Genomic DNA, 18,435 nt, shown 5'->3' with positions numbered 1-18,435 from the left:
AAGGGGGACATTTTCTAAAAATGAAATGGATATTTTACCTAACTTTTGTGACTGTAACCCCTCTGTACAACACCCTTATCATATTTTTTAATTAAATGGTGCTAAAGGACAGAGAGAAGCTATTATACCTATTTTCATTTGTCTTTAATGTTCACTGTATTTTTAAAGCATGACTATGAACATTTTGAACATTTTATTAATTTATTTTCCATTAAGCTTTAGACCTGTAATTTGATCTTCATTCCCAAAGCATGTGATATCTTCTGCATGTAGCTATTTTATGAAAATTTTGGAAAGGAAATAGATTATTATAAATATGTGAATAATATGATAAAATATTGATTTTTTGTTTGCAATCATTTTTTCCAGATAATGATAATTACAATGCAAAGGAGAAACACAGATCTTCCACTGATTTCAGATTTAAAATATCCAAAATTATTATAATCTAAATAACAAAATTAATCAGAAACAGGAGGCTGGGAAGGTGGCTCAGTGGTAGAGTGAGTGCCTTGCATGCATGAGGCCCTGGGTTCGATTCCTCAGCACCACATAAGCAAAAAGAAAAAAGCCGGAAGTGGCGCTGTGGCTCAGGTGGTAGAGCACTAGCCTTGAGCTGAAGAGCTGAGGGACAGCGCCCAGGCCCAGAGTTCAGGCCCCATGACCCGCCAAAAAAAAAATAGTCGGGAACAAACATTTGACTGACATGGTAAAAACTTCATTTTATTTGCTTATTTATTATGGCTTCCTTATGTTTTCCAGGCTGGTCTAGATTTGCCAGACTCAGGCAATCTTCCTAGCTCTGTTTCCCTCTTGTTAACCGGAATTAAAGGTATATGCCACCAAACTTGGCTCTCCAAATGGTACTTTAAAAGTATATCTTAGTATATCTTAGCTCATTTCCCTTAGCATCTATATGGTCATATTATATAGCTATTGAGCTATTATGTTCCTCTGCTAGGTCTATCCTAGACTAATTATTACAAATGAGGGAAACCATGGAGCCTAGGCTTCTTTGAGTCTGGCTTATTTCACGTAATATGATTTTTCCACAAATCTTTCCATTTTTGAAATGAATGAGGTGATGTCATTCTTTCTGATGAAAGTATAGAATTCCATTATGTATATATAGTACATTTTCTCCATCCATTCATCTACTGAGGAGCATCTGGGTTGATTCCAAAATGAACTCCAAGATATGTAAACAAGAGGTTTTTGTTTTTTGTTTTTTAAGTACTGTGTGAAGTTACTTTTTTCCCCTTTGATTTATCCCCTCTTGTCACTGTTTTTGAGTTTGGTACCTTGTGTCTTGTCTGATTTGGGGGAGGGAAAGGAAATAACAAAATGGTGATACAAAGGGCAAACCAATGAAACAGCAATACTCACAAGATACTATGTTGGAGTGGGGGAAGTGGGAGAAAAAGGAGGGAGGAGGTAACAATATTTGGCAAGAAATGCATTTATTACCCTATTTAGGTAACTGTTATCCCTCTGTGCATCACCCTTAAAATAAAATAAAAAGTGCATCTGAAATACTGTGAGGTAAAAATACTTATTCAAGCCGGGCACTGGTGGCTCACGCCTGTAATCCTAGCTACTCAGGAGGCTGAGATCAGAGGATCACGGTTCAAAGCCAGCCCAGGCAGGAGAGACCATGAGACTCCTATCTCCAGTAAACCACCAGAAAACCGGAAGTGGTGCTGTGGCTCAAGTGGTAGAGTACGACCGGACCCCCCCCCCCAAAAAAAAATGCATTGTAAAGGTGATGTACAGAGGAGTTGAAAGTTGGAATTCTTTACGTGACTTTGTGGTCACATTCCTAAGTTGCTAGTAACCACCCTTTGTTTTTATGTACAGACATTGAATTTTTTTTAATGCCATGTACAGTCCCAGTGGTCAACAAAGAGCACCCTTCTATTATTTTCTTCCCATTCTCAGTTGGAGTTTGCCAGCATGTTTTCCTTGGTGGTACAGAGGGTCATTTCACTTGTACGCTATGACTATTAATACAAAGAAACTCAGAATAGTGCATGAGAGGGTATGGAGCTTTGCTGAGATGGCATTAAATCATCTAATGCCTTTACTTTTAAAGTGGGAAGACCATAAGTGCAGATATAAACACAGAAGATTTTAAGAATATTGAATGGAGTTTGTTATTGAGAGGTAACATTGTTATTGAATAAGTATTTTTTTTTTTTGTCGGTCATGGGGCTTGAACTCTGGGCCTGGGTGCTGTCCCTCAGCTCTTCAGCTCAAGGCGAGTGCTCTACCACTTGAGCTACAGCGCCACTTCCGGTTTTCTGGTGGTTTATTGGAGATAGGAGTCTCATGGTCTCTCCTGCCCTGGCTGGCTTTGAACCGCGATCCTCAGGTCTCAGCCTCCTGAGTAGCTAGGATTACAGTTGTGAGCCACCAGCTCCCGGCAGACAATGCATTTTTAATAGAAGAAACCTACATGAAAAAAAAAAGAATTCCAACTTAATGAATTCTTTTTGAAAGTAAGAAGAGTTTAAAAAAAAAATCCACAAATCAAACCATTTAGATTATAACAGAAAATATATAGTTAGGAAATGTTGTGTGCAATTTCAGTTGCCACAACTAAAAGAAGAAAAATAAAATTGGAATAATCTGTGTGGAAGGGAAGAGGAAGGAAGATTGATATGTTCCTTAGTATTAGGAACTTAATACCTTCAATTATCAAAGAGTGTGTGTGTGTGTGCGTGTGTGTGTCTTTAAATTGTCCTATAAAATTCTGGAAGGCACATATCAAAATATTGAGCCAATAAATTTTAGAGTACATCATAAAATTACATGCTGCCTAGTTAAGCCCCCGATTGTTTACTCTGTAATAAAGGCTCATGTACATATACATATAACTATACAAAATGTATATTTATTAATATGTATGTGTGTAATAAACATGTATGTGTATATAAATGCTGGCATTTATGATTTATATTTATTTATATGATTTATATATATATATTGTGCAGTATGTGTATTTCATCTCAGCTTCACAAGCTGAGACCAAAAAGAGGAATTAAAAAGTACACAATATAGTTAAAAACAGAAATCCAAAGCTAGTCACCAGTGGCTCACACTTACAGCCCGCCTGGGTAGAAAAGTCCAGGAGACTCATATCTCTATGTAATAACCAGCAAAAAGCTAAAAGAACCAGCACAAAGAGAAATAAATAAATACAAAGGAAGAGAATTTTTTTAACCAATTGATAGTTTGAGTCAGAGAATTAATAAATAAAAGCAACAGTTCTGATGAATCTTAAAGAAAAGAAAGTTCATTTTCAACATAGTGTTTTGTACATCTTGAACTTTACAACTTGTTGGGGGGAGGGAGGGAGGAGTTGGGGAGGTGGGGAGGGAAGGGATGGTAGGGGAAAAACAAAGGAGGAGGTAACAATTCTCGATAGGAAATGGACTCATTACCTTGTAACTGTAGCCTCTCTGTACATTAAAAGTGTATTTTAAAAAAAAAGAAAAAGAAATTCCTCACTTCAGCAACAATCTTATTCTAATGACTTTCACAATGGCCTCCTTTCTTCTTGGCTGAGCCATTATTAGTCTTTTCTCAGGGAGATTTGTAAGACACTGCAAAAAGCACAACTACTTGTGAGTGCTGTCCCATGCTCCTGCACAGGTCGCCTGTCTCTCAGAGCTATTCCTCAGCCCCAAGGTCATCAGCCCTCATCAGAGGCCTGGAAACCCCTCAGAGCCACCCCCCTCCACTCAGAAGGCTAGGAGGAAAGTCCCTTGCTATGCCCAACATAGTATTTGGCAGAGTACAGATGTTCATGTAATACACTGTTGGTTGAGTAAGTGAATAGTGAAAGTGAATAAATGCCAGTGTGATGTACACAATTCTGTTTTATAATGTGTATTACTCTTTGTTCAGGAGAAACTATGAAGCTTGCTTAACAAACTCTGTGAATCCTCTTAGAAGAAACTGATTGTTTCCATTTGGGATATCTCATCAAGTATAAAACCTCCCATTGCAGGATCTTGATGACTTGGGAACTACTTCAGTGGAAGATACTGTATGTATTTTTTTTTATTATTGATCTGAACAACTATAAGATAAGGGACAGAGATGTAGCAAGTTCAGCAATTGTACCACAGATAAAAGAAAGTTCAGTACTTTATGTTACTATTTCTCACTTTGCTGTTAGGGTAGGAAAAATGAGTAAGTTATCTAAGAAAGACAAAGGTTGCATAAGTTACAGAAATGCATAAAAGGAGAAAAGCCTTTATCTATCCCTCTTTTCAATTCTACCCTTCAGGCCTCTCTCCTTGTGCTAGTTTTGGCAGTGAACCATATTTATTAATTTATTTCATATCTCCATCCCTCTGTGACCTCAACAAGAAAGGAAATAAATATGACCCTCACTTGATCTTTCACTCCCAAAAGAATTAATCACTGTATGAGGGATTTTTTAAAATAATTTTATAATGTATACAAGTGAAATATCAATTCAAAAGATTGCAAATGTTTCATCTAACATATATTATGCTCCGAGTTTTATTTTAGCAAATACATACTTTAGTAAATAAAACTTGTTTCGCAAAATCTTATTGAACCACAATTGGTATCCAATTAAATATGTACTAATTTAGTAGCTTAGTGAAACAACTATGTATGGATGACAAGTGAGAAGAATTTAGTATAAACAGAATCGAAGCCTTCAATGTAATAATTTTTTCCCACAAAATGGTAAAAACAAATTATCTTGAATACAAAGTGATTCTGTATAATCATGAAGCGTGCATGGCACATGCCACATTTTCAGCAGGTACTGAGAGCCAGCCCTGACACAAAGGAAATCTGCTATGGGAATGCTTGCTTGTCCCTAGGAGAGAGAGCATACCTTAGGCAGCCCCGTTGTTCCAGATGTGTAAAGGATGTACAGTGGGTGCTCTGAAAGAACCGGAACACAGTCATGTGATTGGGCTTTTGACATTTCTTCTTCCCAATCAAGATCACGACCAGGCACCAAGGGAACCTTCTCCTACAGAGCAACAATACAGAAATCTGTACTCAAGAAATTCGATTCAACATAAATACAGAGTAACACATTTTGTGTAAGTCTGAGGTTCTGACTCAAAGTTTATGCTACTATTGACTAAACATCAGTTATCATTGGACTTATGTCAAAACCTTAAACCTGGGTTTTGAATGCTTATAAGAATATAAGAATCCAGGGATTTGAAGATGACTTGACATTGACTGACAAAAGGAGGATGTTTTACTCAAATCTAGAGACTCCCTTATGATGCTCCATCTAATGCATTTCTATTTTCATGAACACTTAGAGCTTATTGAACTAAGAGCTCTATGTTTTCACATACGTATGTATGCTAGGAAATTTATAAACTAAGTCATTATATATGACAATGTACAATTTATATATATAGATATAGATATAGATAGATATATAGCATACATACATATGTATGCTAGGAAATTTATAAAATGAGTCATTATATATGACAATGTACAATTTATAGATGGATAGATAGATACAAAATTTATATATACAACCTTTATGAAGGGGAAATGTCAGCCCCATCGACTCTTGCCTCAATTTGAGAGGTACTTCCTGCAACTATTTAGATAAACAGAAATAGCTCAACTACAAGCAAATAATGTTTTCATTTATTTTATAAATGAGATAAAAACAACTCATTTCAAATGATCAAACCTTTAATGTTAGAATTAAAGAGCTATAAAAGTCACCGCACTGCAAAATGAGAGGAGTGGATTGAGTGATCACAAAAATGATTCCAGGTCTGTGATTTTTATAGGTCTCTAATGAAGGAAGCAAGAACACAAATGATTACACTCTTTAAGCTAAGAAATATAGGTATGTATAAAAGAGATTTGACAAATAAAGCAAGAGAAAAATCTACAACTTAGCACATTTACTCTATAGACATGTCGTTCTGGTTGTTAAGAATTCTTTAAAGGCAGGGTGGAAAAACACCAGAGTGACTGATGTGATATTCCTTTGATTTTGTCACTGCTTGCCTGGGGCTTAGAATAGCAGCCAAGTTTTACCTCTGCTGGCAAAAATCCAATCCTGGTTAATGAGGCCCACCACCCAGCCTCATAATTTGTGGCTCTAAACTCAAAGCAAAGCCAATCCACTGGGCTTAATTACTGCCTAAACAGTAGGCCTTGGACAAGAGCTATTCAAAGTCTTCATCTATGTCAAATAGAGGAAAGAGGCTGGAGAAAAAGTGAGCAGGTGAGGAGAGGCAAAGACTATTTGTAGCAAAAGGAAAGAGAATAGACTCTCATTTTAAAAGAATAAATATAAAACAGTAACAGCCACATGCTGGATGTTTATGGAGTGGAAAAAATAACATATATTGTATTAGTAAAAAGTGATTTAACCAGAGTTCAAACTCTGTAATAGGTGGACTTTAGGCTTTGCTTCAAGTCTCAGCTTCTTCGTCTATTAAATGAGACCTACAACAAGATCTAGTTCTTGGTCTACAATAATAAAATAAGAATTTTCTTATATATTTTAAATAAATATATTTTATTTGAAGTACTTTGGGCTCAGTCCATTGTTAATTCTTCACAAACTCCATAAGAATCCATATATATATGGATTTAATAGCACCAAAACATTTTTAAAGTATGCTTTAAGACACTGAAACCATTCAGTGTGACAGTACATGAACCGCAGATTACTAAAAGTTTATCTAGGAATTTAATATAACGTAATAGAAATTGCGAGGTGCTAATCAAAGAGACACAGTTTTAACACTCTCTACTCTCCTATCTTGCCACTGGAGTAATTTCTACAGATAACTTCTCAAGAATTCCACCAAATTGTACATGATTTTTTATACTCCTATCATTTCATTTCTGAAAGAAAAATATGTTAATAATCTGCTAAATAATAAAAACCCAAAACTTGGCCCACCATAAATAGATCTGCCTGGGTGTGGAAATAAAGTAATCCTCAAAGTTAGTAGGAAAAATATTGTAAGTTCTATTCATGTTTATATTATATTCCTTCACAGGTCATGGAACAATTTATCTCATGAGAGTATTAGGGTTTTACTTCATGATTATAGTTTATTTCTAGCCTAAATCATTTTCCTGGATTTTAAAAGATACTTTACATACTAATTAACCAGACTTTTCCAATAGGTGGAAGAATGGAGGGATAAAGCATACAGTAAGACTGCAAGTGCTCACATTCCCAAATCAGATGGTGAGTTAGTATTTATAAATATTGTTAACAAACTTAAATAAATATCACCCCTATAGCAGTATGCATAGAAACCAATATATTAATATGACATGGTTCCATTTTTTAAATTTGTAATCTAGTTTTCTTTAATAGAAAAATACCCATGTCTCTCTTCCCTATGAATAACAATTTCAGGATATATATTTAATATTTTATGACAAGTGTCTCTTTCATATGATCAAAACTAGAATCATCCTTGATATGCTACCATGAACAAGAAACAACATAAATACTGAGATTACCATATTGGGGCGATTGTAAATGAGAACTTTCTGTGGCTGGTGTTGTCCTATTTTTAGTGCTTTATCGAGAAGAGGTATGTATTCCACCTTCCTTCCAGGTTCAATGCCAAAGTTGGCTGTAACAACCACCTTGGGCTAGAATGAAAAAAAATCATAATTAAGATAACTTTAATAATCCTAACTAAGCCAATAACAATATTTCAGGTTCAGACTGACAGCTTCACATTGTTTAAAGAAATGTGCAAATGACTTGGCTTTATGTTGAATAAATGGCTTGAAAACCAATAAATCCTTTTATATGTTATAGACCTAAGCACTTACACATAAATCTCACTTACTGTCGTGAATTACAGACTCCATGGTGTTTGGGGCTCATAAATATGAACTATACAAAATATATTCCAAGGAATTCATTAAGTCAAATGCATTTGCCATTATCTAAAATACAACTTAGGGATCTGGGTTGCACACACACACACACACACACACACACACACACACACACACAAACACATACGCATGCAAACCTGTTGTTCCTGGGCTTGTAGTATTTCCAAAGTGTCTGAAATCAGAAAAGCTTTTTTTATTTTTAGATTTCCTATGTATCTCTTCTAGATGCCTAAAGAAACAGCACAAGAAAAAACAAACCTCCAACAATTTTGATGATTTTTTTCTAAACACTTATTTGTGTTAATCCAATAGTGTATTTGTAATTTTATGGGTTTTTATTTTTGACAAGGCACATTCCACTTCAAAGAACAATATGTGTCAAGTCCCATTAAAAACTGAATCTGTCCATCATGAAGACACACTCAACCTTCTTTTGTTTGACAATCTGGTAGTCACTCTGTGGTAAGGTAGGGTCTGTGGATGGAGTTAACTTCTCTTCCTTGGGGCATGGTGTGCATGCCTCTGATATGGGAATGTAGTCAACATGGTCATCCATACCCTCTCTAGCACATTAACTTCTCCAAGGACAAATTCAAATGTCATTTACCTTCCTGACTCCTATGCTAGAGACAGTGATAGCCACACCATAAGCTCACAATGAAAATTGTGTAACTAAACAAAAATTCTCCTTAATCTGCAGACACAAACACATCATCTTCCTTTTCTATCTACTGTTTCTGCACCAAGAGATCCAAAGTAAAGGTGACACAATAAATTATTCAGGAGACAAGTAACTTATCCATGATATCACATTTATGCCCGAATTCTGACTTCTCATTATAAATTACTTCACCTAGGGGATGTTTGCACTGTGCCAAATAGATGCACATATAGTACCTTCAGCTCTTTGAATATCATTCAATATTCATGGAGCAAAGCCTCATGCAGTTGCATAGCTTGCCCCAGGTTATAAATGGTAAAGTTAGAAGAGGGCTGGTTCTGCGTGATGGTGAGACACTTCTTTTTCCACTATATCAAGCTAAATCACAAAGAAAATTTTAAAAATGGGGTGAGACTAAGAAAGAAAATAAAGTAATTCCTGTTTCCTTTTATTACATTCTAAAGGTAAATATTTGAATATAATTCACAGTTTAATATTAGTAATACTGAAGTTTATAGCTCCAGGTAGCCTTCCTTAAGACTAGATTTTTTTTAATAAATGGAAGTTGGGTAACATCAAATCATGAACATACATAGACTATATATAAGAACTGAAATAATTTAGTAAAGTCAAATTTACACTCTTATTCTGAGAAAGTAATCCCTTTCTCATTTTTATTCATAATCTACGTGTCTACCTACATGGTAAACATTTTTTATTCTCCACTTCCAAGGACAACTTCAGATACAAAGAAAGAGCTGAACAAGTGAGTGTTCACTGAATAGTTTAAAATTAGTCACATTCTTGTGTGTCTCCTAACTGGAAATATGACAAGATAATTTGAAAGGCATATACTTTATCTTAAGATTCCTTAAACTACCTAGCAAGATGCCTTTCACACCAGACTGACTGAAATAAATGTTGGTTTAACAGATCTATGTCAAAGAGAAAAAATTAAGTTTTAAGGATCACATTGGAAAGGAAGACATCAAACGAATGAAATCATTCTAGCCTAATTCCTCCTCCTGTAAATGTGAACTGGGCTGTAGATCTAACCACCACTTGATTGTTCCAAAGAAAGCACTTACTTTTGCATGATCAATGCGAGTACTTAGTTCTCTGGATGCAAATCCTCCAAATATGAGGCTGTGGATGGCGCCAACCCTGGCACAGGCCAGCATGGTATATATGGCTTGTGGGATCATGGGCATGTAGATAACCACAGTGTCCCCTTTTTGGATTCCATGCTTGACTAAAACACCAGCCAGCTTAGAGACCTGTTGCGACAGGAAGCATCAACATTTCATTTCAGTGGTATTTCATGAAACTCTAAAAGGTAAGGGAGTCATTCTAGAAGGCGATCACCACTGTTAGTAGTGGATGCAAGAAACTAAAAAAAAAAAAAAAAAGAAGAAGTGTACTTAAAGATGGTGATAATGGTTAAAATGGTGACACACAAATAAGCTATCTACACAACCACTGCTCATAAATAAATTCACTAATATGTCATATGAAGTTCATGGTTAACATTTGCTTGACTATTCATCCTACTTAGTAAACCATTGTTATCACAATGTTGGGAACATAACATTAACAAAGGAAAGGTAGAGGCTTGATCGTGTAGAACAAGGGTAAGCTGGTCAAAGCAGAAAAAAAATAAAATAATTGTATGTATACAATATGTGGATAATTGTAAACAGGAATCTTTGCTATACACATTTAAGCAAATGTAACAGATTCGACTTTACTGTCATTTCCACTTTGGAAATAAGGTAATGGACCCAGAACTGATGGACAGCCAAACCAAGGTAAAAGAACCAGTTGTCAGTGGTTCAGCCAGGACCTGTCACTGTTCCACTTATGCTCTCTGTCCTTCCTTTTTCCCTCAAACAATTTAATTTTTCTTTATAGTTTTTATAATAGTTACTTATTGCAATTTCCTATTGGATTAAGCACACACACACTCTTTTGGCATTAATGTATTTTTGGAGATCAAACACACAAATATTTCTTTCCTTTTGACATGTCTTTTTGCACTTTCTAGTAATAAAACCAAAATAGATCATAATCTCATACATAATTTATTGTACATAACCTTTCCATGGACAATTATAGCAGTCTATGGGAAACATGCCCAGACCTAAGCAGTTTGCTTTTCTTTTACTTAAGAACTGTTCTTTTACTTAATAGTCTTTCTCAAGAATATAAACAAAAGAAAAACAGCACCTGAATCATCACAGCACTCGAAAAAAAGGCAGAAAAATTACCAGCCTGGACTTCAGAACAAGATTCTGTCTCAAAGTAAAAAAAAGTGTCTGGCATACAATTCTCTGTGTGTGTGTGTGTGTGTGTGTCTTCCTCTCTCTCTCTGTTTCTCCTCTGTCTCCTACATACTCTCACCCTGCTCTTTCTCTCTCTGCTGTTAGCACATCACTAAGTAAAACAACAGAAGATCTCTACTTTCCAAGTACTTACATTTTATCAGAGGGAATACTTGTAAAAAAATACTCAGCATAAAAACTGTGTTATATATTATATTGATACACCATTAACCATGAGAGGTAAAGAGCAGAGGAGAGGGGGCTGGAAGTCCAGAGAAAAGAATAAGTGTAATTGTCAACGGGAAGATAAGTTGGCATCAGTGAATATGCTAATTTAATCAGTGGGAACGAATAACGTGCAAGTGTAAGGAGGAGGGATTTTATAGGGTAAACCAAAAGATCGTCAGAAGACAGGAAACAGTAGAAAGAACAAGTCAAGTGCAGCTGTGGATCAGTTGCGAGAGCCAAAGGACCTGTAGGGGCGCAGTGGGTGATTGGAAGGACTGTAGCTGGCAATTGGATGCGATTCTCCAAGAAAATGAACAGGGGAGGTTTGAGAGAAAGAATTGGGCCATATGCCTATTTGCGGTTCCTCTCATTTCACCCTACCTCTTCTTTCTGAGGAAGTTCAAAGAATTTTGAACCTTGACCAATTTTGTTCTCTCTCTTTGTTCACTTCCCCTGCATAGCTGAGGAAAGATGTGGAGGACTCTGGTGGAAGAGGGGAAAAGTAATTTCATTCTTCCCTTAACTGTCAAAATATGGCAGTCTACTGGGAGATGATCAGGTTACTGTGTGGGCATCAACTTCAGAAAGATGGATGTAGTTCTCATAGGACTCAAGCTAATTCCCGTGAGGGGGTGGTTACGAAAACAATGCACTGGGGCCTCTAAGTCTCTCCTGTGTTACCATGTGAAATCTCCCTCTCACACATACTCTCACACATTTCTGCTGAGATGGTATCCAAACAAAACAAAAACCAAAGCCTCACCAGAGTCAAGCATGCTAGGTGCCATGTTCTTGAACCTTCAAGCTCTGAGCTGAGTAAACTTTTTTTTTCCTGTATAAAGTACCCATCCAGGGATGTTGTGTGACAGGAAATGGACTAAAACGATATATGAGTCTACATTACCAGATTCTCTTAAAAAAAAAAAACAACTGTTAGATTCAGCAATATGTTTTTGAATGATATAAACCATTTAAATCTGGTAGTCCACAGCCATTTTCCATAACTCACTATCTCTGGGGATGTATCTTTCTTTTTTCTCTTCTTGTCATTCTTTTCTTTTTCCTTCTTTTTACCTTTCTTCCTTCTTTTTCCCTTCCCTCCTTCCTCCCTTCTCTTTCCCATCCCTTTCTTTTTTTCCCTTTCTGTATTTTCTAAGTTTAAAATACATTCTCTACATGCCAAGCATATGAACATTTGGGTTGTATGCTTTATAATAAATATCCATCAAGTTACACAAATATCAATTAATTTTTCCCACCGACCCACTTCTCCCATTATCTCCTCCCTTTGCTTGTCTTCCAAAGTCTTGAAACCAACTTTCAGTGAAATTAGATTGCAGTGATGCATTGTGACCACTAGATGGAAGAGAGGTGGCACTGTTTGTTGCAGCTACATCTCAGTATTTTGATTTGATATCATGATTTTTTTTTTAATTCTAGAATTGGTCTAAAAAGCAAAGTTCCACACTGCCAATATAAATATTTCTTTTTCTCCAGTAGTTTCTAGGAACAACTATCTTTGTGATAATTTCCATTGGAACTTGCAAATTTAAATATGTGGACAGATAATAGAAACATAGATAGAAAATTGAATTTATAAAAAAAATTATTTCTGATAAGTCAAGAATAAAAATGGACCCTAGCAACAAAAGGTAATACGCATTAATTTTAGATGAACGTGTTCAAGAATATTTAATAAAAATATTTCACATTATTATTATTAGTAGTAGTAATAGTAGTAGCATATCTTAGTGGACTAATATGGAAGCCCAAAACAGAATAATTTATAATGTGACACAAGAAGTAAATAAAATTATTTCTTAACTAAGTGCAGGCCATAGTGAGCAATAGATGAGAATATCTGAAAAGTCCCAGTCAGCTATGAATTTTCTGATCACTTAAAAAGTTTCAAGTACGGGGCTGGGAAGGTGGCTCAGTGGTAGAGCGTTAGCCTTGAGCTGAAGAGCTGAGGGACAGTGCCCAGGCCCAGAATTCAGGCCCCAGGACTGGACCCAAAAAAAAAGTTTCAAATACTACTGAAACATCAACAGAAAGACATTGAACAGTGTTACTTCAGGATTCAGGGTCTTCAAAATTATCAAAGAGAAGAAAAAAATATATTTATACAATGACATTTTTTCCTAGCATGGATGTCTTCATGTATTTATAATTTTATTATATTTTAATATTTTAATCTATAGCTTTTCAGTGAAAGAAAAGGCTAAATCATAGACCATTTACTCAATCTATATTCATTTGTTTATCTTCTGAAGGCTATTAATTTATCAAATGTTTTCTAGCTTTATTTCAGACACAGATTACTGAAGTGGATTTTCAATCTGAAACCAAAGGTAGCGCATCTAGCATGGATATAATGCTCTCTCTGCTAGCCGGAGAACTATGGTATAAAGGAAGCCTGAAGGAAGAAATGAATATCTACTTAGATAGAATACTCATATACATTAGATGTAACATTTCCCACAAAAATTGTACAAATTGTTTTGGTATTAATTTAAAACCTTATTTGGAGAAATGGGATTTGAACTCAGGGCTTTATGCTTATTCAATGAATGTACCAGCATTTGTTTCAGCCTCTGGCTTTTTCAGATAGGTTATCATGATTTTCATTCTAGCTAGTCTTGAATCATGGTCCTCCTACCTATACTTCGTATGTAGCTGGTGTTTATGGGCTTGAATCATTATTCCTGGCTTGTTTATTGAAGTAGTGGCCTCTCTGATCTTTTGCCTGAGCTGGCCTCAAACTGTAATTTCCCCAATATTTTAAGTATGAACTACCATGCCTAGCCAACATATTGGAGCATACAAATATCCTGTTGATTCAACTTACTTAGTATCAGCATGTGTTTTATGCTGAGATCAAATCTTCAGGTAGAAAAGAAGACATATTTGGTCTTAAAAGCAGAGAAATTTGAAAACTTCACATAACATCACATAATTATAACGATAAAATGAATCACAATGATAAAATGCAATGCAAAGCCTTGACAATTGTTTCTGTGGTAGAGCACTTGTTTAGCATGTGCAAGGCCCTGGATTTGATCACTTCTCTGGGAACAAAGAAGGAGGCAGAGGGAGGAAAAAGAAGAGGAGGAAGAGGGGGAGGAAGAGGAGAAGAAGAAGAAGAGAAGGAGAAGGAGGAAGAGGAGGAGGAGGAGGAGGAGGAGGAAAAGAAAAAGAAAAAACAACAGAAATTTTACATAATATAAGATGATATGCACATATATTTGGCTCATGTATCACATATAGTATACTGCATTTGCTGAAGGTAAAAATCTTACATTTTCACAATTAAAAAATTAAAATATATTGGTATTACACTGTCAATCACTTTATTAGAAGTTTTACGTATTTATTCTGGAACCTCTCCAGTCCAAAGCAGTCTGTGAGGTATTAGAATTTCATGATGAAGCACAAATATACTTAGTGAAAAGCTATATTCTTACTTCACAAAAAGCAAGTGTGTACATATAAAGAAAGCAAGGCTTACATGGCAAAACTAGGGTGATGTGCAAATTGTAGTAAATGAAAACAATCTGGCAAGCTTGGGCATTGACAAAGAAGATTCTGAGAAAAAAGGATAGAAGGTGTAATTTCAGGGATGCTGCCCATCCAGTCAATGACAGTGTAACAAGATCTTGAGAGCCTGGTGACAAAGGAAATGCCTTAACAAAATTGAGAATAAGTGACCTGCTAGAAAATGTGGGATTTTCCATTGAAAGATACTTACAAAAAAGTTTTCATTAATTTGTTTATTTACGTATTTATTTATTATTTGTGCTAGTAGTAGGTCTTGAACTCAGAACCAGGGTCAAGACTGGCACTCTACCCTTTGAGCTATATCCTCAGTTCCCGTTTTTTACTGGTTAATTGGACGTAAGAACCTCTCGGATTGGTCTTTCAGGGCTAGCTTTAAATGAGGATCCTCAGATCTCAGCATCCTTACCAGCTAGGATTACAGGCATGAGACACCAGTGGGTGAGTTGCATTTTGTTTTAAATATATGTTGATCATTAATCATCACTTCAGCACACACATATGCACATTTTTGTTTTTATTATTTTATTTTTACATATGCACATGAAAAAGATAAACCTCTAACTTCAGTAAATAATTTTTCTTTTGGCCATTGTATGCTGTATAACTAGGTAAATAAAGAGAAAGTATCAATTGTTCTGAAGTTGCTTAACTGGACAATGAGATGGACATGTTCAACTGTACCTCCCTGTACAACACTTTGAAGTGCAGAAATAAAAGATACACCAATGAGGGCTGGGAAGTTGGCTCAGTGGTAGAGTGCTTGCCTTGCATGCCTGAGGCCCTGGGTTCAATTCCTCAGCACCACATAAGCAAAAAGAAAAAAGCGGGAAGTGGTGCTGTGGCTCAAGTGGTAGAGTGCTAGCCTTGAGCTGAAGAGCTGAGGGAGAGCGCTCAGGCCCAGAGTTCAGGCCCCTCGACCGGACCCAAAAAACAAAAACAAAACAAAAGATACACCAATGAAAAATATTCCTTACTATCAAAAAGATTCAAAATTTTTACTTATTTGTTTCTTGGCTGTACTGAGATTTGAGTTTAAGGTCTTGTGCTTGCTGGTGGACCATCTAGCTATTTGTCATGTAAGGTTTCACTTTTTGCCTCAGTCCTAGTCCTCAATCCTAGTTAGTTCCTTCACATCTCTGTCTCCCAAGTAGCTGGGATTGCAAGACATAATATTTACAGATAGAGTGTTTCAGTCATGTAAATATCCTTATATGACAAAAGAAGCTTCTAGAAAGTAACTTTTTTAAAGAAATTGACAATTTGTTAGATTTAATATTGCAATTGGATATTAAGTCAGCAGAGCATTAAGTCAATTTAAATATGTGATAACCTTTTCAATAGCAGAAAAGTAGTATATTTAAGAGTGAAATTTATTATTACTTATCTTAAACAGGTGAAATACTTACAAAACATTTGAGTGCCATTCTATTAAACTCTTGAAATATTTTTTTTCTTTTTTATGTCTTATTGTAAAAGTACTGTACAGAGGAGTTACAGTTCTATGAGTAAGGTAATGAGTAAGGTTCTTATCAAGCATTGTTGCCTCCTTTGTTTATTCCCTACCATCCCTTCCCTCCCCACCTCTCCCCAACACTTCCCTCCTACCTCCCCCTGAAGTTGTAAAGGTCATTTTCAACATAGTGTTTTGTACATCTCATTGTTACAATGGGTCAACCTGTATCCTTATTTCAGCATTTTGTTATTTCCCTTCCCCTCCCCAAATTAGAAAAATGTATATACAAGATGCAGGGCACCGACATCAAACAGTGAAAACAAGGGTTATACAATGAAGGAAGAGCATACAAAAGAAACAACAAAAAAATCACATAGTGCATTATAAATATGTTAAAAACAATAGCAAGCAAGAAAAAAACCACTTGTGCCCCAATCTTCGGGTTCATTTTGCTTAACATCATCTTAGATGGTCATATATGTACATAGCTTTTGACCTTTTCTGCTAGACCTAGACATATACTAGTTATTTCAAATAAGGGAAAGCATGGGACCTATGTTTCTTTAGGCCTGGCTTATTTCACTTAATATTATTTTTAGCAAGTCTTTCCATTTACTAACAAATGGGGCAATGTCATTCTTTCTGATGGAGGCATAGAATCGTGTGTGTGTGTGTGTGTGTGTGTGTGTGTGTGTGTGTATGTGTGTGTGTACATTTTCTTGATCCATTCATCTACCAAGCGGCATCTGGGTTGGTTCCATATCTTAGCTATGGTAAATAATGCTTCAATAAACACAGTTGTGTAGTAGCTTTAATATAACCTTGTTTGTGATTGTTTGAGGAAATGCCCAAAAGTGGGATTGCTGGGTCATAGGGGAGCTTTATGTGGAGTCTTCTGAGCAACCTCCATATTGCATCTTGTATATAACACTTTTCAAATTTGGAGAGGGGAAGGGAAAACACAAAATGTTCAAATAGGGATACACGCAAAAATAACCCAAAAAAGACCAAAATGGAAAAGAGTAAAAAGAGTTTAAAAAAAAAACTAAAACACACACACCTAAAATAAAAATGATGAAAAAAAACAATTTTTAAAAAGTTTTTGAAAAAATTAGAAAAAAGAGTTGACTTTTTTGGGGGGAAGGGGAGAATCTTGTGCCTCCCCTGTGTCCATACCAATCTCTTGGTGTAGTCTCTGGTTTACTTGCGGTGTTTGGTTTTCCTGTGGCTCGATTGGTTTCTTAAGTCAGTTTGTTTGAGCAGGCAGAAAGAAGCTCTGCCTTTCCTGGAACTTTAAGACCCTCCTCCCAGGCCAGTTCAATGGGAGGGAGATCTGCTTTTGAGTATCACAAAAGGAGATGACTGTTTCCTCTAGCTTGGAGATGCTATGATGAGGCTAGGTTCTGGATAGGGTTGAAGCCTGTCAACAATCAGTAGCTTTACCCTAAGGGGCTAGTTCCTGAGATACTCACAGAGCCCAGCTCTAGCCATTCTCAGGATTTATGGTTACTGAGTTTCAATTGCTTGTCTTTTACCCCTCCTGCTGCTGGGTCTGCTGCTTAGGCTGCAGTGGGGAGTGGCAGCCTCTGGTTTGTTTACCCAGTGAAGAATGTCACTCCTCATGGGCAGATCTTCCTCTGCCTGGGAAGGACAACTTTCCCCTGAGAGGAGCTGTGGGGGAGGCAGGTCAGGTTCCTGTGACCTGTTGAATGGCTCCTACTGTCTTCTTCCAAGGCCTGAGTTGCATGTTAGCTGCTCTGGCTGGGTCTTTGTCAGTATCAAATATGGAGTTCTTCTCCAGTGGTGGGGGAGGGGCTACCTTCCCACGATTGCTCCACAGAGGAGCAGTGAGGATGTCTTGGGATACTCATGCCTATCCCTTGGTTTCCAGGCAATCCATGGTCTGTGACTGTCTGTGGTCTGCATGATGAAGATTCCTGCTCCTTGTCGGTTCTTGCTGGTGGTGAGTAAAATCTGCATGCACACGGCCCCTGGCACCTTTGTCTCAAGCTGTTCTGTGATGATGTGGCAGCCATGGCAGCAGCTGCTGCCTCCACCACCCTGGACACATGCAAGTGCTCAAATCCTTAACCAAGCCGCCTGGATTTTTCCTCTCTGGCCAAACTCTCTGTACTATGATGACACACTTGGGTGTGACTCTCTAGCCTAGGACTTTTCATTGGAACACTAAAACTGCTTTCTATGCTTCTATGCGAGAGCTTGATTAGCCCCCAGCTCCTCCTCCACCATCTTCCTCCAGAATCCTTGGAATAAATTTTATAAAATATTATCCTATTCCAAAA

General features: G+C 36.6%; 1 protein-coding gene across 1 annotated transcript in view; it reads right to left on the bottom strand.

The window, feature by feature from the left end:
• Acss3 (acyl-CoA synthetase short-chain family member 3) overlaps positions 1 to 18,435 on the bottom strand; it is a 137,236-nt gene that overhangs the window by 83,933 nt on the left and 34,868 nt on the right. Inside the window, exons 3-5 of the mRNA XM_013022563.1 lie at positions 9,661 to 9,849; positions 7,522 to 7,656; positions 4,880 to 5,020 (exon numbers count right to left, since the gene is read on the bottom strand). Coding sequence (XP_012878017.1) covers positions 4,880 to 5,020; positions 7,522 to 7,656; positions 9,661 to 9,849 — 465 coding nt within the window. The remainder of the gene's footprint in view (positions 1 to 4,879; positions 5,021 to 7,521; positions 7,657 to 9,660; positions 9,850 to 18,435) is intronic.

The sequence above is a fragment of the Dipodomys ordii genome, unplaced genomic scaffold (genome assembly GCF_000151885.1).
Source record: "Dipodomys ordii isolate 6190 unplaced genomic scaffold, Dord_2.0 Scaffold3, whole genome shotgun sequence".
Classification (NCBI taxonomy): Eukaryota; Metazoa; Chordata; class Mammalia; order Rodentia; family Heteromyidae; genus Dipodomys; species Dipodomys ordii.
The sequence above is the reverse complement of the archived record's forward strand: the minus strand, read 5'-3'. Positions and strand labels throughout refer to the sequence as shown.